We start from the raw sequence: 21,511 nt of genomic DNA on the forward strand, positions 1-21,511 counted from the left end.
CAGCGCCCTCCATTCTGACCTCTCCTCTTCTGCTTCCCAGGTGCCCCTCTGGTTAAAGCTCTTCCCGTGAACCCCACGGATCCGGCTGTGACTGGGCCCGACATTTTCTCTAAACTAGTACCGATGGCGGCGCATGAGGCATCATCGCTGTACAGGTAACGTCACAACAAGGATCTTGGAGACTGGGTTCCCTGTCGCCAATCAGATCATTGTCATTCTGTAACCAATGAAAGCTAAGGCCTGGCTGCTGTGACCTTATTAATGCACCTGTGCTGTTCATGTTGCGTTACTGATGGAGGTTTGTGGTATCATGCTTTTCTGTCTCCCCGTCTTTTCCAGTGAGGAGAAGGCCAAACTCCTGCGAGAGGTCATGTCCAAGATAGAAGCCAAGAATGAAGTCCTCGAGTAGGTTCTTTTTATGGTCCCATTCGCTGCAGTGGTCACCCGCATACAGGGTCATACACCAGGGACCAGGAGATCATACACTAGGCCGCCAATGCTCCTGCCAACGTCGGTGATTCCGATTGCACAGGCGGAGCACGCTGGCGCATCCCATTGCAGTTCTGTTTCCTGGCTTATATTATTAGCACTGATTCCATCCCAATTGTAAAGCACAGCGGACTATGCCGGCTCTATGAGATAATTAGAGATCATTCTGGCACCCTGCATCTTTCAAAACCCATGCTCTTCCCTGCCTGGGGTGTGGCTCTCTGCTGTTGATAGCACAGTGTGGTCTGTATTTCAGCACTGATATGCAGACCAGACCTGTGCTACAAGCACCACAGCAGAGAGCGACACCCCAGGCAGAGAAGATGAATCACAGCACTTTACAATTGGGAACAAGCCCAGTGATCAAACAAAACCTGAGATTAATAGTCAGAAGTTGCGCCTATGGCACTGTGCTCATAAGCTTACAATGTACGGGATAATAGCGGAATATAAGTCTTGTGAGGCTCGTGTTGGCCTGGTACTGGGAATAAGTGCTTAGTGGGCGATATGACCCAGTCACGCAGCAATGCCGCTCCAGGGCAGAGTTGTTTGACTATAGGACAGTGGTCAGGGAACTCGGTCCTCATTACCCCACGCAGTGCAGGTCTCCTCACAGAATCACAAGTGAAATAATTAACTCCACCTGCAGATCTTATAATATGTCTGAGTAATTAGTACACCTGTGCGCCTGCTAGGTTACCAGCAAAACATGCACTGTGTGGTGTAATGAGGACAGAGTTCCCGGACCACTGCTATAGGAGAACACATATAAGTTTTGTGTGATCAGTGTTGAGCAGGTGATCTGGTTAAATGTTATAGGGAACTTCATGCATTTGACACAATGATCTCATTAGCGGTCAGGAACACATTACGTTATAAATCCTGTTGTACAAATGAATGAATACAACTTATGGTGCAGCCTCTGCAGAGGATTGACCAGTCTGGGTGTCACTAGCATTGCAGTGGTACCTGACCCATGGGATGTTGTTAGTTTTCCAGGATATGGTGGTAGATACAGAATGAGCTGTTCTCCATATAAGCCACCTATGGAATAGCTGATATATATCACATGCAATCATCTTCCCTTTATCTTTGTTTGCAGTCAGTTCACAGATTCCCTGCAGCTGGAACCAGACACAGTGGATAATCTGGACACTTACACCCACATCCCGCCTGCCCTGATGGAGAAGTGCGCAGCACTGAGCGTACGGCCAGACACTGTGAAGAGTCTAGTACAGTCTATGCAGGGTGAGTGCCTGCTCAGCGTCAGGGATAACTGGATCACCAGCCTTACACGTGGTGTCAGTTGGAACCTTATGACCAGTTGAATAGGAATCATAACCTAAGGATAAGTTCGATAAGCTGCTCCTTGTGCCCCCCTCCTGTCCACATTGTGATCCCAGCCTGTTCTAATCGAGTGTCCCATCTCTGCGGTCATCCTCTAGTGCTGTCTGGAGTATACACTGATGTGGAGGCATCGCTGAAGGACATAAAGTCCCTTCTGGATGAAGATGAGGAGCAGGAGGAGAAGCTGCAGGAAGAAGTTGGGAAGCAGGTGAATGTACCCACTCCGCCCTCACCTTCAATGGCAGAAGTGAGCAAGGAATGGACCAAATACATGGAGGTGCACGAGAAGGCGAGCTTTACCAACACCGAGCTGCACAAAGCCATGAATCTGCACATCGGCAACCTGAGGCTTCTTACCGGGCCCCTGGACCAACTCCAGCAGGCTCTTCCCACCCCCAACCTGACTGAGGGTAAGTACGCCCGCCATCTGTTCCAGAACATGTGCTGCTGGCGCGAAGCACTCATCTAGGTGACAGCAGTGTGAGCGGAGCGCTAGGGTAGGCTGCAGCTATGTGATCGGAGCACTTGGCTAGGCTGCAGCTATGTGATCGGAGCACTTGGCTAGGTGGCAGCTATGTGATCGGAGCACTCGGTTAGGTGGCAGGCAGCTATGTGATTGGAGCACTCAGCTAGGCTGCGGCTCTGTGATTGGAGCACTCGGCTAGGCGGCAGCTATGTGATTGGAGCACTCGGCTAGGCTGCGGCTCTGTGATCGGAGCACTTGGCTAGGCGGCAGCTATGTGATCGGAGCACTTGGCTAGGTGGCAGCTATGTGATCGGAGCACTCGGCTAGGCGGCAGCTATGTGATCGGAGCACTCGGCTAGGCTGCGGCTATGTGATCGGAGCACTCGGTTAGGTGGCAGCTATGTGATCGGAGCACTTGGCTAGGTGGCAGCTATGTGATCGAAGCACTTGGTTAGGTGGCAGGCAGCTATGTGATTGGAGCACTCAGCTAGGCGGCAGCTATGTGATCGGAGCACTCGGTTAGGTGGCAGCTATTTGAGCGGAGCACTCGGCTAGGCTGCAGCTATGTGATCGGAGCACTCGGCTAGGCTGCGGCTATGTGATCGGAGCACTCGGCTTGGCTGCAGCTATGTGATCGGAGCACTCTGCTAGGCTGCGGCTATGTGATCGGAGCACTCGGCTTGGCTGCAGCTATGTGAGCGGAGCACTCGGCTAGGCGGCAGCTATGTGATCGGAGCACTCGGCTAGGCTGCAGCTATGTGATCGGAGCACTTGGCTAGGTGGCAGCTATGTGATCGGAGCACTCGGTTAGGTGGCAGCTATGTGATCGGAGCACTCGGTTAGGTGGCAGCTATGTGAGCGGAGCACTTGGCTAGGTGGCAGCTATGTGATCGGAGCACTCGGTTAGGTGGCAGCTATGTGATCGGAGCACTCGGTTAGGTGGCAGCTATGTGAGCGGAGCACTTGGCTAGGTGGCAGCTATGTGATCGGAGCACTCGGTTAGGTGGCAGCTATGTGATCGGAGCACTCGGTTAGGTGGCAGCTATGTGATCGGAGCACTCGGTTAGGTGGCAGCTATGTGAGCGGAGCTTGATTACTTAAGTGAGTTGGAAACTGAAGCAGGTGAGTTTGAACACAGTCTAAATTTTCATATTCTGTTTTATTGTAATAGATTCATCTTCTTTCTATCCTATTGTAACCTGTTGCTCAATTTTGACATTTAAATTAATTGTATCTATATTTTTCCAACATTGTATGTCATTTTTACTCATTCACTATTATTTTCTCTTATCTTTGCCACACATTTATTGCACACTGTTTCCCTCTTCACGCCTGCTCACATTTGCCTCACTTCTGACCTTCTCTGTTCCCTTCATCCTCTCACTTGTTGTTGTTTCATACTTAATTGGATTACTCAATCAACCTGATTTTACCCACTGGTCTCCTCTCTGACAGTAGTTCCTTGCCTGTTACCTTCTCTCTCACTCTGTTTTCTACCAATCTACTACAGACGCTGTCTGTCCTCCCAAATCCCTCTGTCTGCTTTCACTAACCTACCCTCTCACCTTCGGTTCCTCATGGCTGTTAATCTCTCAACTTCACTTTCTCCAACTGCTCCTCCCCCCTCCCATCCCATACCTATCCTGACCACTCGCCCCCGCACCCCCACCCTCCCAATGACCCCCCCTCGCTTCTGCAATCCCAAAAACCTTATCCACATAAATACACAACCCACCCCCCCTCTTTCCTGTGCACTATGGAACGCCAGATCCATCTGCAACAAACTCCCTGCCATCCATGACCTATTCATCTCTAGAGCATTCCACCTCCTTGCTATCACTGAGACCTCCGATTCTGTCTCTCCAGCTGCTCTCTCCCACGGTGGCCTCTCTTTCTCTCACACTCCCAGGCCTGACGGTCGCCAAGGTGGCGGTGTGGGTTTTCTCCTCTCAGCCTCATGCACCCACAGTGTCATTCACCCTGAACCCTCTCTCCTTTTCTCCTCCTTTGAGTCTCACTCTATCCGTCTATACTACCCCTACCACCTCCGTGTCGCTGCAATCTATCGCCCCCCTGGCCCTATCTCCCAATTTCTTGACAACTTCGCCGCCTGGCTTCCACACTTCCTCTCCTCTGACCTGCCATCTGTCATTCTTGGTGACTTTAACATCCCCTTGGATAACCCCGCTGATCCTGGCACCTCCAAACTCCTCTCTCTCTGCTCCTCTCTTGGCCTATCTCAGTGGACTACCTCTCCCACCCACATCCAAGGACACTCCCTCGATCTCGTCTTCTCTCGCTCTTGTTCCCTTACTGACTACACTATCTCAGCTTTTCCTCTTTCTGACCATCACCTCATCTCCTTCTCCCTCACTGCTTCCCCCTCTCCCACCCCCCCTCCCAAGCGCATTGTCTCACGGCATAACGTCAACACACTTGATCTTGCTGCCTTCTCAAACACGCTGTGTCCTCTTCTCGCCCCAATCGCCCTCATGTCCTGCCCGAACCTCGCTGCCTCCCTCTATAATGACACCCTATCTTCGGCATTGGACTCTGCCTGCCCTCCCTCCTCTATCCCCCTTCGATGCTCCAACCCCCAACCGTGGCACTCGCCTATCACCCGATTCCTTAAAAAGTGCTCTCGCACTGCTGAGCGCTTCTGGAAGAAATCACGCTCCCTTGCAGATTATCTCCATTTCAAATTCATTCTTTCCTCCTTCAGCTCTGCCCTTGCTCTGGCCAAGGAATCCTACTTTAAGTCCCTCATCCTTTCCCAATCATCCAATCCCCGCAGGCTCTTCGCCACCTTCAACTCCTTGCTCTCCCCCCCTCCTCCAGCTCTTCCGTCCTCCATCGTAGCCGCTGATTTTGCTACCTACTTTTCAACCAAAATCTCCTCTCTCAGGACTGCCATCACTGCTGCCATGAACTCACCCTCTCCCTCCTCCCCTCCTACATCTCCACTCCCCTCATTCCAACCCCTGTCCTCATTTTACCCCACCACTGCTGCTGAAGTCCACTCTATCCTTCAATCCGCTTCTCCCTCCACCTGCCCGCTTGATCCTATCCCCTCCAATATTATCCGTCGTCTCAGTCCATCAGTCTGCTCTCACCTGGCTCACCTCTTTAATCTTTCCCTATCCTCTGGGATCTTCCCTTCCTCCTTCAAACACGCTCTTGTCTCCCCAATTCTCAAAAAAACAAATCTGGACCCCAACTCTCCATCCAACTACAGGCCCATCTCCCTCCTCCCTTTTGCCTCCAAACTCCTAGAACGTCTGACCTATAATCGTCTCCTAAGCCACCTTACTGCTAACTCCATTCTAGACCCCCTCCAATCCGGGTTCCGCCCTTTACATTCCACTGAAACTGCCCTGACCAAAGTCACTAACGATCTACTATCGGCTAAATCCAAAGGCCTCTTCTCTATCCTCATCCAGCTTGATCTGTCTGCTGCCTTTGACACTGTTGACCACCCTCTCCTGCTCAACACCCTCCGCTCCTTTGGCATCACTGGCACGGTCTTCTCCTGGTTCACCTCATACCTCTCCGATCGCTCCTTCTCCGTCTCCACTCCGAGCTCCTCCTCTCCTACTACCCCCCAGCCAGTCGGTGTTCCCCAAGGGTCAGTCCTTGGCCCTCTCCTCTTCTCCCTCTACACCACCTCTCTGGGCACCCTCATCAGCTCCTATGGTTTTCATTACCACCTTTATGCTGATGATACCCTAATCTATCTCTCCTCCCCCGACTTATCCCCATCACTTCTGTCCAAGGTCTCCGAATGCCTCACGGCCATCTCAGCCTGGATGACCCAACGCTTCCTGAAACTAAACATGGCTAAAACTGAACTTCTAATCTTCCATCCCCCGAACATCCCCTCTTCTCCCACTATCTCCATCAGCATTGGTGAAACCGAGATCACGTCCACCGACCAAACGCGCTGCCTCGGTGTCATCATTGACTCCTCCCTCTCTTTCACCCCCCACATTCGTGCTCTCTCACAGTCTTGCCGCTTTCACCTACGCAACATCTCACGCATCAGACCATTCCTCTCCACTGACGCGACCAAAATTCTCATTCACTCTCTTGTCATCTCCCGCCTTGACTACTGCAACATCCTTCTCTCTGGGCTACCTCTCACCCGCCTCGCACCTCTCCAATCCATTCTTAACGCTGCTGCTAGGCTCATCTTCCTCTCCCGCCGCTCTACCTCCGCCTCCCCCCTCTGTTTATCTCTTCACTGGCTCCCCATTCCTTTCCGAGTTCTCTTTAAACTCCTCACCACCACCTACAAGGCTCTCTCCTCCTCCACAGCTCCCTACCTCTCTTCACTGATCTCTATCCACACTCCCTCCCGTCCTCTTCGCTCCATCGCTGACTGCCGACTGACCTCTCACCTAATCACCTCCTCCCACTCCCGTGTCCAAGACTTCTCTCGCGCTGCCCCCCTCCACTGGAACAACCTCCCGCCACCCATCAGGCTTTCTGATTCCCTTACCTCCTTCAAGCGCTCCCTCAAAACCCACTTTTTTCGACTAGCCTATCCCTCCTCCTAACCTCTTTTGATCCTCCTATCCTGCCTCCGTTCCCCTCCGTTCCTACTTATCCTATTGTATTGCGTTCGTCCACCCACCTATTTTTAGTATGTTAACTCTTATGAGCAGGGCCCTCCTTCCTCACGTACTCACCCTACCTCATTACCTCACCTGTGCTCCTGTCCTGTTCTTCCCTTCCTCTACTTCATCTTCAGTCTCCTTGACAATTTTGACACCTACTTCTGAACTGATGCTGATTTTAGTTCTACCAGCTATACCCCTATTTATACTGTATCTTTCAACACACCCTGTACGTTACCTTGTAATTTGTTTTTTTTTTTTTTTTTGCTATGTACGGCGCTGCGGACACTTTGCGGCGCCTTATAAATAAACGTACTACTACTACTACTACTAGGTGGCAGCTATGTGATCGGAGCACTCGGTTAGGTGGCAGCTATGTGAGCGGAGTGGTTTGTGGGTGGTTTGTGCTGCGCTCTACCTTATACTGGGTGGTTTGTGCTGCGCGCTCTACCTTTATGTAAATGGAGCACTCGGCTAGGCTGCGGCTTTGTGTGCGGAGCACTCGGCTAGGCTGCGGCTTTGTGTGCGGAGCACTCGGCTAGGCTGCGGCTTTGTGTGCGGAGCACTCGGCTAGGCTGCGGCTTTGTGTGCGGAGCACTCGGCGTGGCGGCGGCTTTGTGTGCGGAGCACTCGGCTAGGCAGTGGCTATGTGAGCGGAGCACTCGGCGTGGCGGCCATGTGAGCGGAGCACTTGGCTAGGCGGCAGCTATGTGAACGGAGCACTCTGCTAGGGTGGCACAAAGCACTCGGCTAAGTGATGGCATCTTGTGTCCTTGCAGATGACAAATCGGTGCTGCAGAACCTGAAGAGGATCCTGAGCAAGGTGCAGGAGATGAGAGAGCAGCGACTGTCCCTGGAACAGCAGCTGCGGGACACCATACAGAAGGATGACATCACCACCTCTCTGGTCACCACCGACCGCTCAGAGATGAAGGTGAGGCTGCCTGACCTGGGGATTGGCTCATATTCCTTATTGCATCCTAGTCTGACTGACTCTTCCTGGTCTCTCAGAAACTTTTTGCGGAACAGCTGAAGAAGTACGAGCAGCTGAAGGTTTACATTGACCAAAACCTTTCGGCTCAAGAGAACATTCTAAAAGCTCTGACAGAAGCCAATGTCAAATATGCTCCAATACGGAAAATCCTCACAGAGTCTGAACAGAAGTAAGTCCTATCTAGTTACTGGTCGGGTAATGTCTGATATCCACCTGTCCCGGGAGGTGCGTGTGAGGGTCACATGGTATGAGGTCCACTCTCGCTACTGGTCAGGTAATGTCTGATATCCACCTGTCCCGGGAGGTGTGTGTGAGGGTCACATGGTATGAGGTCCACTCTCGCTACTGGTCGGGTAATGTCTGATGTTCACCTGTCCTGGGAGGTGCGTGTGAGGGTCACATGGTATGAGGTCCACTCTCGCTACTGGTCGGTTGATGTCTGATTTCCACCTGTCCCGGGAGGTGCGTGTGAGGGTCACATGGTATGAGGTCCACTCTCGCTACTGGTCGGGTAATGTCTGATGTTCACCTGTCCTGGGAGGTGCGTGTGAGGGTCACATGGTATGAGGTCCACCCTCGCTACTGGTCAGGTAATGTCTGATATCCACCTGTCCCGGGAGGTGCGTGTGAGGGTCACATGGTATGAGGTCCACTCTCGCTACTGGTCGGGTAATGTCTGATATCCACCTGTCCCGGGAGGTGCGTGTGAGGGTCACATGGTATGAGGTCCACCCTCGCTACTGGTCGGGTAATGTCTGATATCCACCTGTCCCGGGAGGTGCGTGTGAGGGTCACATGGTATGAGGTCCACTCTCACTACTGGTCGGGTAATGTCTGATATCCACCTGTCCCGGGAGGTGCGTGTGAGGGTCACATGGTATGAGGTCCACTCTCGCTACTGGTCGGGTAATGTCTGATGTTCACCTGTCCCGGGAGGTGCGTGTGAGGGTCACATGGTATGAGGTCCACTCTTGCTGCTGGTCGGGTAATGTCTGATATTCACCTGTCCCGGGAGGTGCGTGTGATGGTCACATGGTATGAGGTCCACTCTCGCTACTGGTCGGGTAATGTCTGATATCCACCTGTCCTGGGAGGTGCGTGTGAGGGTCACATGGTATGAGGTCCACTCTCGCTACTGGTCAGGTAATGTCTGATATCCACCTGTCCCGGGAGGTGTGTGTGAGGGTCACATGGTATGAGGTCCACTCTCGCTACTGGTTGGGTAATGTCTGATATCCACCTGTCCCGGGAGGTGCGTGTGGGGGTCACATGGTATGAGGTCCACTCTCGCTACTGGTCGGGTAATGTCTGATATTCACCTGTCCCGGGAGGTGCGTGTGAGGGTCACATGGTATGAGGTCCACTCTCGCTACTGGTCAGGTAATGTCTGATGTTCACCTGTCCCGGGAGGTGCGTGTGAGGGTCACATGGTATGAGGTCCACTCTCGCTACTGGTCGGGTAATGTCTGATATTCACCTGTCCCGGGAGGTGTGTGATGGTCACATGGTATGAGGTCCACTCTCGCTACTGGTCATGTAATGTCTGATATTCACCTGTCCCGGGAGGTGCGTGTGAGGGTCACATGGTATGAGGTCCACTCTCGCTACTGGTCGGGTAATGTCTGATATTCACCTGTCCCGGGAGGTGTGTGATGGTCACATGGTATGAGGTCCACTCTCGCTACTGGTCGGGTGATGTCTGATATCCACCTGTCCCGGGAGGTGCGTGTGAGGGTCACATGGTATGAGGTCCACTCTCGCTGCTGGTCAGGTAATGTCTGATATCCACCTGTCCCGGGAGGTGTGTGAGGGTCACATGGTATGAGGTCCACTCTCGCTACTGGTCGGGTAATGTCTGATGTTCACCTGTCCCGGGAGGTGCGTGTGAGGGTCACATGGTATGAGGTCCACTCTCGCTACTGGTCGGGTAATGTCTGATATCCACCTGTCCCGGGAGGTGCGTGTGAGGGTCACATGGTATGAGGTCCACTCGCGCTACTGGTCGGGTAATGTCTGATGTTCACCTGTCCCGGGAGGTGTGTGAGGGTCACATGGTATGAGGTCCACTCTCGCTGCTGGTCGGGTAATGTCTGATGTTCACCTGTCCCGGGAGGTGCGTGTGAGGGTCACATGGTATGAGGTCCACTCTCGCTGCTGGTCGGGTAATGTCTGATATTCACCTGTCCCGGGAGGTGCGTGTGAGGGTCACATGGTATGAGGTCCACTCTTGCTGCTGGTCGGGTAATGTCTGATATTCACCTGTCCCGGGAGGTGTGTGATGGTCACATGGTATGAGGTCCACTCTCGCTACTGGTCGGGTGATGTCTGATATCCACCTGTCCCGGGAGGTGCGTGTGAGGGTCACATGGTATGAGGTCCACTCTCGCTGCTGGTCAGGTAATGTCTGATATCCACCTGTCCCGGGAGGTGCGTGTGATGGTCACATGGTATGAGGTCCACTCTCACTACTGGTCGGGTAATGTCTGATATCCACCTGTCCCGGGAGGTGCGTGTGAGGGTCACATGGTATGAGGTCCACTCTCGCTACTGGTCGGGTAATGTCTGATGTTCACCTGTCCCGGGAGGTGCGTGTGAGGGTCACATGGTATGAGGTCCACTCTCGCTACTGGTTGGGTAATGTCTGATATCCACCTGTCCCGGGAGGTGCGTGTGGGGGTCACATGGTATGAGGTCCACTCTCGCTACTGGTCGGGTAATGTCTGATATTCACCTGTCCCGGGAGGTGCGTGTGAGGGTCACATGGTATGAGGTCCACTCTCGCTACTGGTCAGGTAATGTCTGATGTTCACCTGTCCCGGGAGGTGCGTGTGAGGGTCACATGGTATGAGGTCCACTCTCGCTACTGGTCATGTAATGTCTGATATTCACCTGTCCCGGGAGGTGCGTGTGAGGGTCACATGGTATGAGGTCCACTCTCGCTACTGGTCGGGTAATGTCTGATATTCACCTGTCCCGGGAGGTGTGTGATGGTCACATGGTATGAGGTCCACTCTCGCTACTGGTCGGGTGATGTCTGATATCCACCTGTCCCGGTAGGTGCGTGTGAGGGTCACATGGTATGAGGTCCACTCTCGCTGCTGGTCAGGTAATGTCTGATATCCACCTGTCCCGGGAGGTGCGTGTGAGGGTCACATGGTATGAGGTCCACTCTCGCTACTGGTCGGGTAATGTCTGATATCCACCTGTCCCGGGAGGTGCGTGTGAGGGTCACATGGTATGAGGTCCACTCGCGCTACTGGTCGGGTAATGTCTGATGTTCACCTGTCCCGGGAGGTGTGTGAGGGTCACATGGTATGAGGTCCACTCTCGCTGCTGGTCGGGTAATGTCTGATATTCACCTGTCCCGGGAGGTGCGTGTGAGGGTCACATGGTATGAGGTCCACTCGCGCTACTGGTCGGGTAATGTCTGATATCCACCTGTCCCAGAAGGTGCGTGTGAGGGTCACATGGTATGAGGTCCACTCTCGCTACTGGTCGGGTGATGTCTGATTTCCACCTGTCCCGGGAGGTGCGTGTGAGGGTCACATGGTATGAGGTCCACTCTCGCTACTGGTCAGGTAATGTCTGATGTTCACCTGTCCCGGGAGGTGCGTGTGAGGGTCACATGGTATGAGGTCCACTCTCGCTACTGGTCGGGTAATGTCTGATATCCACCTGTCCCGGGAGGTGCGTGTGAGGGTCACATGGTATGAGGTCCACTCTCGCTACTGGTCATGTAATGTCTGATATTCACCCGTCCCAGGAGGTGTGTGTGAGGGTCACATGGTAGTAAGTCCTCCATCGCTACTGGTCGGAAAAGGAAATTAAGTCTGCTCACTACTCCCAGGAAGTTGGGGGGGGGGGAGGAGTCACATACTAGGGGTCCAGTTCAAAATATGCACAATGTGGACATTGACACAATGTCTACATAAGGTCAACACAAATAAAAAGTTGACATGGCTGCTACAGATCAAACCCTTTGCTACTTATCCAGTGATATTAAAGTGCTTATTTAATGCGCAAATAACAATTGTCCAATTGTTACACTTGTTCAATTAGTATTTTCCCTTTAAACTCCTTTTGGTAACTGCAAGTAATGGCCCGTGCCACTCTGTTCTGCAGGTGGAACCACACTGTGCAGACTCTGATCTCTTCCTTTGAGGCCTATGAGGACCTAATGAAGAAGTCTCAGGAAGGGAAAGACTTTTATGCAGACTTGGAAAGCAAAGTTGCCAAACTCCTGGAGAAAGCTCGGGGAGCGTACGAGGCCTCTCAGGCCAGCCGGCTGCAGATCCTGGAACGGTATTTTCCACTCTAAGCATTTGCTGCCTGCTCAGTGTTATTACTGGAGTGTAATGTTCCCATTTTGTCTTTTTTCTAGGGAACTGAAAAAGAAACCACCTCCTCGTCCTACAGCCCCAAAGCCGGCCTTGGAGAAGAAGTCTTCTGACCTGGACCTTGAGAACATTGCTGCTGCTGAGCTTGCAGACATGCAGCACTTCTCCTCTCTGTTCCTCTCTGACCTGCCCGAAGAGCTGAAGAGTTTGCCCCCTGAAGCCCTTGTCGCTCACCTGGACCGGTTGTCCGCAGAAGCCCTGGCCGTATTTCCTGGTGATCCAGTAGCTGCATATAGTGGAATAAGGCCGCCTGGCACGAACCCTTACAGGGATCGTAGAACTGCAAGCGCACCTATGCCAGATCCTCTAGCAGTGCCTTTCAGCCAGGCGTCTTATAATGCTTTTCCTGGACAATCGCAACAGTATGCTGCGCGTATTATGCACGGTCATGGCTTCCCGCCAGTCTCTTATGGCAATATTCCTCCAGTGAGCTCTGGCACTGCCGTGTCCTCGCAGTACATGTATCCATCCACTACTCATCCCAGTGGGCCCAGTTATATGCCAACGACTTCACCATCACAGGTTCCAAACATGTATCCAGCTAGGGGTCAAAACCCAGCATCTGCCACCATGCCGCCAGGATACCTCACCCAGAGGACTTCTCCGCAGCATGTACAAATGCCGGTTTCAGGAGCGGCACAATTGCCTCCTCAGTTTAAGCCAACTGCTGCAATGGCCTATGGAATGGGGCAGCAAGTCCCACCAACATCAGCTGTACCTGCTGCCCCAAACCAGTGTCTCCAGCCTCATGACTCAAGACTGCATTTCCCTAATTCAGCGCAGATTAATCATTTTCATCCACAGGTTACACAAGGTATTCGTCCAGCAACCACTACAGTCGACAGCATTCAAGGGCCCATTTCAAGCTACACAGCTCCCAGGTTGCCAGGCCCAGCCTCCACAGGGGCACCTCTGCACAACCAGCCCTTGCCACCAAACTTTTCTCAGAGTGGTTATATGGGAGCCCCAGGGCACCCAGTAATGGGTCAGACCACGCCTTTTCCATATTCTCAAAGCGGGATTCAGAATTACGTGCAACCACCCCCACCACATTTACCACATCCTCCATCAGCTCAGATGTTTCCGATGCCTGGGCAGTCTCAGCCAAGACTGGACATGCAGGGACGGCAGCAGCCTCTTCCTGGGCAGCCACAGTTCACGACCCCTGTACAGCCTCAATTTTCACCTCAGATGAGGGCCGTCCTCCATCCACAGCCGCCTACTGTCTATCAGCCACAGGGGCAGCCTCCAGGAATGCCTTTTATTAACCAAATGCCACCTCAGCAGCAGTTCCAGCAATTTGCAGTGCAGCCTTCACACCCATCAGTCCAAGCCCCTCCGCACTTAATGCCGCAGCGGTATCCAGTCCCCCACCATGATAATCTGCCTCAGCAGCCTCTCCACACAACATTTCCTGGTGCTCTACCTAGAGCATCTCCCCAGCCGGTACAAGCTATGCCTCCACCCATGAGTCAGCCATCGCCTCAAATTCTACCCCATCCTGCAGTTCCCACAATGCAAGCTCTACCTCCTGGTTCAGCATCTCAAATTACACCGACAATGCCCTTTGTTCCCCCTGCAAGACACACAGTACCCCCTACTAGTGGTTTAATAAATTCAATGCCACCTGGAACTCAAATGCCAATAGGGGCGCCTCAGGCTGCGACTCATCCTCATCATATACAAACTCCTGGAAGCCCTGCTGTGAGCCAGTTACCAGGAGCAGCTATTGTTTCAGGAGCTCCAGCCACTCCTTCTCCAGCACCTTCTCCCCAACCATCCCTGGTTGTCCAACCTCCAGCAGTTCTTTCCTCTACTGTGTCTACCTCCACAGCTATGCCTCAGAGACCACCCCCTACTTTGACACCTGGTACTACACCATTAAGTCAAGGCTCTACTGAACCCGTCTTTCAGCGGCAGAGCTCCACCACAGATGACCTTTTGTCGTCTAGCCCTGAAAGCCAACACGGAGGGTCTAAAACTTCAGTTGGGCAACCATTGTTGCAACCGACTAAGGCTGATTCTAAGGATGGGCAGAAACCCAAGAGCATCCAGCTGATCGAGAATGATCCATATGAAAAGCCGGAACGCATCATGAGGTTGCTGTCTGAGCTTGAACGTTTCCGTGTTGTGGTCGGAGCGCTCGAAAAACCAGTGCCTGGTGCTGCAACCCAGTTGGATTTTATGTGGAAAGAGTTCCAGGATGCCCAAGAGAAGGAGGCTAGACACCTATCCATCGCCATTGCTCGCTGTTATACCATGAAGAACAGGCACCAGGACATTATGCCCTATGACAAAAATCGCATTGTCCTACAAACTGGGAAGGACGATTACATCAATGCTAGTAAGATTGAGGACCTCTCGCCATATTGCCCCACTGTCATTGTCACGCAGGCACCGCTGATAGGGACCGCCTCCGACTTTTGGTTAATGATTTATGAACAGAAGGTCTCGTTGATTGTCATGTTGGTGTCTGACTTGGAGATAGAAAAGGTGAGTGTGTAGAACAGTGGTACATAAGGGGATTTGGTAATGAGAAAATAGGTTGTACATAGAAGTAGCACAAGTGTGAATGAAGCCATAGCTAAATCATGACCACAGTTCTCTGGTCTATTGTGCGTTGACCAAAGCTGGACACCCGCGGGTGTCAAAGGGATTTAATCATTTGACAAAAGATAGTTTGCCCTCCCAATTTATTGCCATAAATAATTGCCTCTGATTCCCGTTTCGTGTGACCCTTGCACAGAAGTGTATCATTTACTAACTGATTTTTAGTTGTATATCCGAGTACTCAATGGAATTTCTATGTCCTGCTCACACTGATGTATTTTTGGTAGTTGGTATCTGCCCTTGAACTTCCATCACTAGATTTGATACGTTTTAGTGCAGGTGATGTCTTCATTGGTTCCAATCCAGATGGTAAATGCTTTTATCACCCATATCATGTGAGAAGGGAGTTAATGGATTATCTCCTAAATGTGTTATAAATTGTTTAAAACAGGATTTATCCTAGACAAGCAAATTGTGATCGATTTATACCTGAACCAACATGATATATTCTTTAATGAGACAAATTTTATCTGGCCTTCCCAGTAATCTTAACATAGCTGGGGGTGAAATATAAACCCATTACTGTACCCTGTACTTGCTGGTAGAATAGCTGGGAGTGAAATGTGCACCCATTGCTGTACCCTTTACTTGCTGGTAGAATTGCTGGGGCAAAATATGCACCCATTTCTGTACCCTGCATTTGCTGGTAGGATTGCTGGGAGTGAAATGTGCACCCATTGCTGTACCCTGTACTTGTAGTATAGCTAGGGGTGAAACTCACAACTATTTGCCATGCCCTGTACTAGCTGATTATTATGTGTACGGTAATTCAAGAAAAAAATTGTTCTGTTCAAGTAAATATATACAATGCTATCCAACAGGAATGCTGTTTGTGTTTTATATTAGGAATATTATATTCTTAATTTAGGGTTTATACAGATGTATAAGACGTGTCCTATGAATCTTGTATGTTAATATGTAACAACCAGGACCTGTAGATAAGTCATCAACAAAACCAATAACAGGAGTCCGTAACTAAATTGCCATTCCATTGAGGTTTCTTTTCAATATAGAGAATATTACATCCTAGGTAAAATTCTGTAATGCACTCCTTATTCTAGACTTGTTTAATTATAATGCTGTTTTTCTATTGTATAATAATAATATTCCCCCATGTTTTCAGCCACTTATATATTTTGTGTGAGTTTGACCAGAGCCGCTGGGCTATGGCTGCCGCTGGACTCTGGCTGCGGGGCGGCTACCGCTGGGCTCTGGCTGCGGGGCGGCTACCGCTGGGCTCTGGCTGCGGGGCGGCTACCGCTGGGCTCTGGCTGCGGGGCGGCTACCGCTGGGCTCTGGCTGCGGGGCGGCTACCGCTGGGCTATGGCTGCCGCTGGGCTATGGCTGCGGTGAGGTGGCTGCCGCTGCGAGTACAGCGCACTAATCTAATTATCTCTTTACAGCAAAAAGTGGTGCGGTATTTCCCAAGCGAGCGTGGTCAGCCTCTGCTACATGGACACATCACTCTGACCCTCACCAGCCACAAAGTGGCCGATACACACGTGGAGCGGGTGATATCCCTGCAATACAAGGACCAAAGCCTGAAACGTTCTATCATCCACCTCCAGTTCACGTCCTGGCCTGAGCTGTATGTACCAGTGACAGAGGCTACATGAATAATGGGCGGGAGTTAGGGGAGGGGGGTCCTGCAGAGAAGGCTTAGGTCCCTCGCTGACTTTGTCAGGCCTGTATATCTGTAAAGGAAAGGGGAAGACAACAGAGCATTATGCTGGGTGTTTACAGGGGATGTGGGACGGTAATTGGGACTGTGTACACGTTTCTGAGTAGTCTTGTCTTTTAGGGGACTCCCTGACAGTAAAGGACACCTGTTGCGTTTCATCCAGGATGTGCATAAACACTACTTACACCAGCGTCCCCTTCACACGCCCATCGTGGTGCACTGCAGGTAAACCCTCTTCCCACATGACTCTAAATGAGCAGTCCCTAGATTATTACATGTAATGCTACACTTGATCTCTTGTAGCTCTGGGGTGGGGCGGACCGGGGCCTTCTGCCTCCTATATGCCGCCGTTCAGGAAGTGGAGGCCGGCAATGGTATCCCTGACCTGGCGGAGCTGGTGAAGAAGATGAGACAGCAGAGGAAGCATATGCTGCACGAGAAGGTGCTGGAACCCTCTGTTATGTGATGTGGCTTCTAGAGCTGCTTTCCCATTGATGTGTGTGTCACTATCTCCTCTGTGCCTCCCTAATATAGATACACCTGAAGTTCTGCTATGAGGCGGTTCTAAAGCACGCTGAACAGGTTCTGCAGCGACACGGGGTCTGCACCCCCTCCTCCAACAAGCCACAGCACAGTTCTACACAAAAGGTCTGTACCTGAAACAGAGTGAGTACCGCCTTTGTCTGGTGGTGATCGGGGTGCAGCCGTGACTGCAGAGACAGGAGACTGGGCGGCTGGGGGGAGGATTTGCCGTCGGTAGATCACCTTGATATGAGGTCTAACCAGTAACGTTTGTGATTTTCATTCCAGCTGTATAACCTGCAAGATCCGCAGGACATTGTGCTTGGCGGAGACATGCCCATCAGCTCAATCCAAGCTACCATCGCAAAGCTGAGTATAAGACCCTGCTCGGGCAGCCCTGAGAGTACCAACCATTGCCACCCAGCGCCGTTACAAGACCCGTTCCTAAACGAGCAGCTGTCAAGTGAGATCCTGCAGCTTGTGCTTCCCTCCAGTTCCTCGCAGCCAGATCTAACCGCGCAAATAATCCCTGAGCCGCAATCATCTCCCATCCATTCCCAGGCTGCCGCAAATGGCCCTACCAGCGGCGTTACCGCGGAATCGATCAACCACAGTGCCCCCATCTCTGCCGAGGCCGTGCCGAGTCCAGAGCACGTTCCCGCTCCTACGCCTCTGTCGTCCTCATCCTCCTCACTCAACCTGCTGGCCTCTATGACCCCTGAGGCCTTCAGCCTGGACAGCTCTCAGCGAGGAAAGCAGAAGATGAACAAGAATAGCTTTCTCCAGCCACAGAACGGAGGGGGCCTGGCACGGGGTGAGAAAACGGGCGATGACCCTCTGAATATGCTGGACCCATTGTGGACACTGAATAAAACATAGTCCGCGCGGAGACCTCTGGACAATGGCATCCTTTCCATCAGACCACAGGTTTAGGCACCGTACTCTCTCCCCTCCGGGTCTATGACGACATAAATACTGTATCGTAGATCGACTACACTCCCCTGGACTCTCATTGCTGCCTTAACATGACACTAGACCGGTGCTGGCTGACCTTATGGGCTTACCATGGAAACGGTGCCAATACGCCGGTAAGAACCAAGTCACCGGACAATGGCCTACTCCTTACCTGAGAGTAACAGGTACTTCCCAAATGCTTATCACCTGGCCCAAGGACGGCCCGCCCAGCTCAAGCCAACATTGCAAATGTAGCATCAGGGTGATCGGCCTGTGGTGGCCCTCACCAGCTGGCTCTGCTTAGGGTGGGGACCCAGGTTCAGTGGGATAATGCTGCCTTACATAGGGAGGTCCCCTCTTATGTCTGTGTCTAGGTGACCATTTGCAGTAGTGCTCTATCGGTTGCTTGCGTCCTGGTGATGGATCTTGTATTCATGAAGACTGCTAGAACTTGGAAACACAGTAACAGTATAAGGGAGAAGACATCGCCCCAGACAAGTAGTAAGCATTCAGTAACATTTATAAACTATTCGGAGGGAAGCTTCGCTTGTTTCAAAGTACCCACCTGCATATACATAGCCCAGCTTCCATTAGCACAATGCATCACTGGGTGTAGTACCATCTTATCACCTGCAGGGTCCAGTAAGGAGTGACTAGACTGGACCCAAGGGGGACATCGCAGAGGAAGCTGATCGGACTCCTGGTCCTACACTAGTGCATTAAGAAGCTTTAATACGTGTAATAGCACATTCTCTCCAGCATGTGGGGAAATGACGACTTCTTCTGGGCACTGAAAGGTTACTATGCATTGGAAGCATAGATCTGATTGGCCGCAATGATATTCTTGCGACCCGCTGACCTGACAGAGAAGATGCATTCACCTGGACACACCGTACGGTCGGCTGCACGCCCATGATTGTGCCGCTGAGGCGTGTAGCTGTCGCCAGTTGATTACTGTGTACACGGTGACCATGTACGTCTGATCTGGCTTCGTGTTTCAGCCCTTCCCTGCTTCTGTCTGTGATTTTCCTTCTACAAACGGTTGTAGTAATACATTAATTGTCACCATTGCAGCTCTGAAATTCCTAGGACACCTTTGTATAGTTAGACCATCCCGTACATGCATGAAATGTGTCAGCTGACAGCAGTGTAGTGTCTTGATTCGTTTTCTTGTTGCCATAGTAATCAGCCAGTACTTAAAGGTGCGGTCCTACTTTTTAAAACTAAACCGTTTCTCCAGCTCTCGATATCCAATCTTCTACGGTTATCAAGATTGAAAAAAAATACTCGATTGTTGCAACTTTGTACTCTTGTTTAATTCTCTGCATATCCCTCAAATACTATGTGAATATTATAATATGTATTTTACAACCGTTTGATTGTCATGCCCCCATATGTACAGTATGAATAAGCATATTTTAAATTATAAAATAAATATTAAAAACAAAAAAATTCTGCCTTTTTTTTACATTCCCTTTTCTCTCACTAATGGCCGAATGGGACTGCAGCTTTAAATAATTGACCGTCCGGTCTCGTATGGGAGAGTTGTATATGAAATCTCACAGATAACAATGTGCGGAATTTAGATTAAGCTTATGGCACCTCCGCATTATGGACTTTCCAGTACCCAGTATGAAATGGGGTGGAGAGGATGATACTGTAACATCTTGTACCATGCACAGTGTTTGGATATATCCTATTATCTAGCGTTCTTTGCCGGGTGGGGCTGTAGCGGTGACTTTACTGATGTCACCAGAAAATAAATAATGCACAGATGTCTCAGGGGAGGGTAAGTCCCTGTACACTTGGGCAGGATGGGTATTGTGTGAAATACCAAAGCCCACTGAGATCAGGGCCAGTGTTCCCTCTAAGCTGTGCGCGCGCACACAACTCGACGAGCATGCGCACAGACATTACAACAGAGCGCACAAAGCAGCAGTGGTCCCTTTTTGCAGTTGTGGACTCAATGAATGTGTGTTTCACCCATTAACTACATTCTGTGCTGTGATTTCAATGTTTAATATCATTTTGAAGTAAAGTTAATGCACAAAAATTGAAATTTCCTTCCAAAGTTGCACAGCCAAAATCTTTTGCCGCACACAACCTTTGTCAAATTAGAGGGAACATTGATCAGGGCACGGGTGCCCTCTCCTGGGGTAGATGGGCACCTCCAAACACACAGCAGCCAGTAAACAGAACAGAAATACACAAATTATTGAGAGCGCATATGAACCAGTAAAAAATTAAACCTTTATTAAAAACAACAGTATTAGACACTTAAAATGGTAGATACCATAATTAGGTAATAAAATATGGGCAATAATCCCTTATAGTAGGCAAGGTCCTATGGACCAGAGTCCTCGGACTAATTAAGTCTCCAATTGAATTTCCATTGAGTAGGGAATAAACAGTATAAGTTCCAGAAATATTGATCTCACCACTCGTTGTATTAGCGCATGAATGTCCTTGTAGTTCCACAAAGGTGGTCCGGAGCTTACCGGGTCAGTTGTTTGGCCGCTGGGTTGGATAGGCTCCAAGGGGGGATCTGCAATATGCGGTCCTCGGACGCTGCGGTCGATGTTGTAATCGCTGTGTCAGGAGGAGATGGTTACCGCCTGCAGCTTGGAAGCCCTCAGTGCCGCACGTCAGTGGTTTGACGGGCGCTGGATATCACAACCCGCCGCTCTAGTCCTCCGCTGAAAAAGTATTTATTGCAGAGTGATTTTATCCTGTTGGTATGGTGGCGTGGGAGAACACCAGTCCAGGGTTTTCGTAGCAATCTAGTTGTGGCTGGTTCTATCATTTATTTATTTTATTTATTAACAGTTTCTTATATAGCGCAGCATATTCCGTTGCGCTTTACAAAGGGGACAGTGATACAACAAAACAGGGTATTTACAGACAGTCAGAGGTAGGAGGGCCCTGCTCGCAAGCTTACAATCTATAGGGAAATAGGCATTGATACATAAGGATAGATACTGTATTCTTTATTGCATCGATTCCACCAGAACGCAAGGTTCTGTGACTGGTTCTGGAATTTGATAAGCTGCCTGAAGAGATGAGTCTTCAGGGAATGCTTATAGGTTTGGAGACTGGAGGAGAGTCTTATTGTGCTTGGGAGGGCATTCCACAGAGTGGGTGCAGCCCGTAGAAAGTCCTGCAGTCGGGAATGGGAGCGAGTAATGAGTGTGGATCATGCAGTACACACAACACTAACTGGGAACAAGCTTAACCAATTAGATTCCCTGTCCATGGTAGGACCTGATGCCCCTACCACATACCGCTATTATCAGACTCTTAAGGTGTAGGCACTAATTAGCCGGTCAGGCTGAAGGCCTAAAGACCCAAAACGGGCCTTGTAGTTGGAGCCTTTCCTTCTCTCTTGCATCCGCACCCCAGGAACTCTTATCTGGCTTTTATCAGCAGAGCGACCAT

General features: G+C 50.9%; 1 protein-coding gene across 1 annotated transcript in view; it reads left to right on the top strand.

The window, feature by feature from the left end:
- The window catches only part of PTPN23 (protein tyrosine phosphatase non-receptor type 23), a 29,053-nt gene extending 9,539 nt beyond the window's left edge, over positions 1-19,514 (top strand). Inside the window, exons 13-25 of the mRNA XM_083186577.1 lie at positions 41-155; positions 340-405; positions 1,592-1,737; positions 1,935-2,246; positions 7,698-7,852; positions 7,930-8,081; positions 12,035-12,214; positions 12,294-14,802; positions 16,323-16,507; positions 16,721-16,825; positions 16,904-17,042; positions 17,135-17,248; positions 17,411-19,514. Coding sequence (XP_083042703.1) covers positions 41-155; positions 340-405; positions 1,592-1,737; positions 1,935-2,246; positions 7,698-7,852; positions 7,930-8,081; positions 12,035-12,214; positions 12,294-14,802; positions 16,323-16,507; positions 16,721-16,825; positions 16,904-17,042; positions 17,135-17,248; positions 17,411-18,001 — 4,769 coding nt within the window. The 3' untranslated portion in view covers positions 18,002-19,514. The remainder of the gene's footprint in view (positions 1-40; positions 156-339; positions 406-1,591; positions 1,738-1,934; positions 2,247-7,697; positions 7,853-7,929; positions 8,082-12,034; positions 12,215-12,293; positions 14,803-16,322; positions 16,508-16,720; positions 16,826-16,903; positions 17,043-17,134; positions 17,249-17,410) is intronic.
- The last annotated feature ends 1,997 nt before the right edge of the window (positions 19,515-21,511 follow it).

Source organism: Crinia signifera, chromosome 5, assembly GCF_055691185.1.
Source record: "Crinia signifera chromosome 5, ASM5569118v1, whole genome shotgun sequence".
NCBI lineage: Eukaryota > Metazoa > Chordata > Amphibia > Anura > Myobatrachidae > Crinia > Crinia signifera.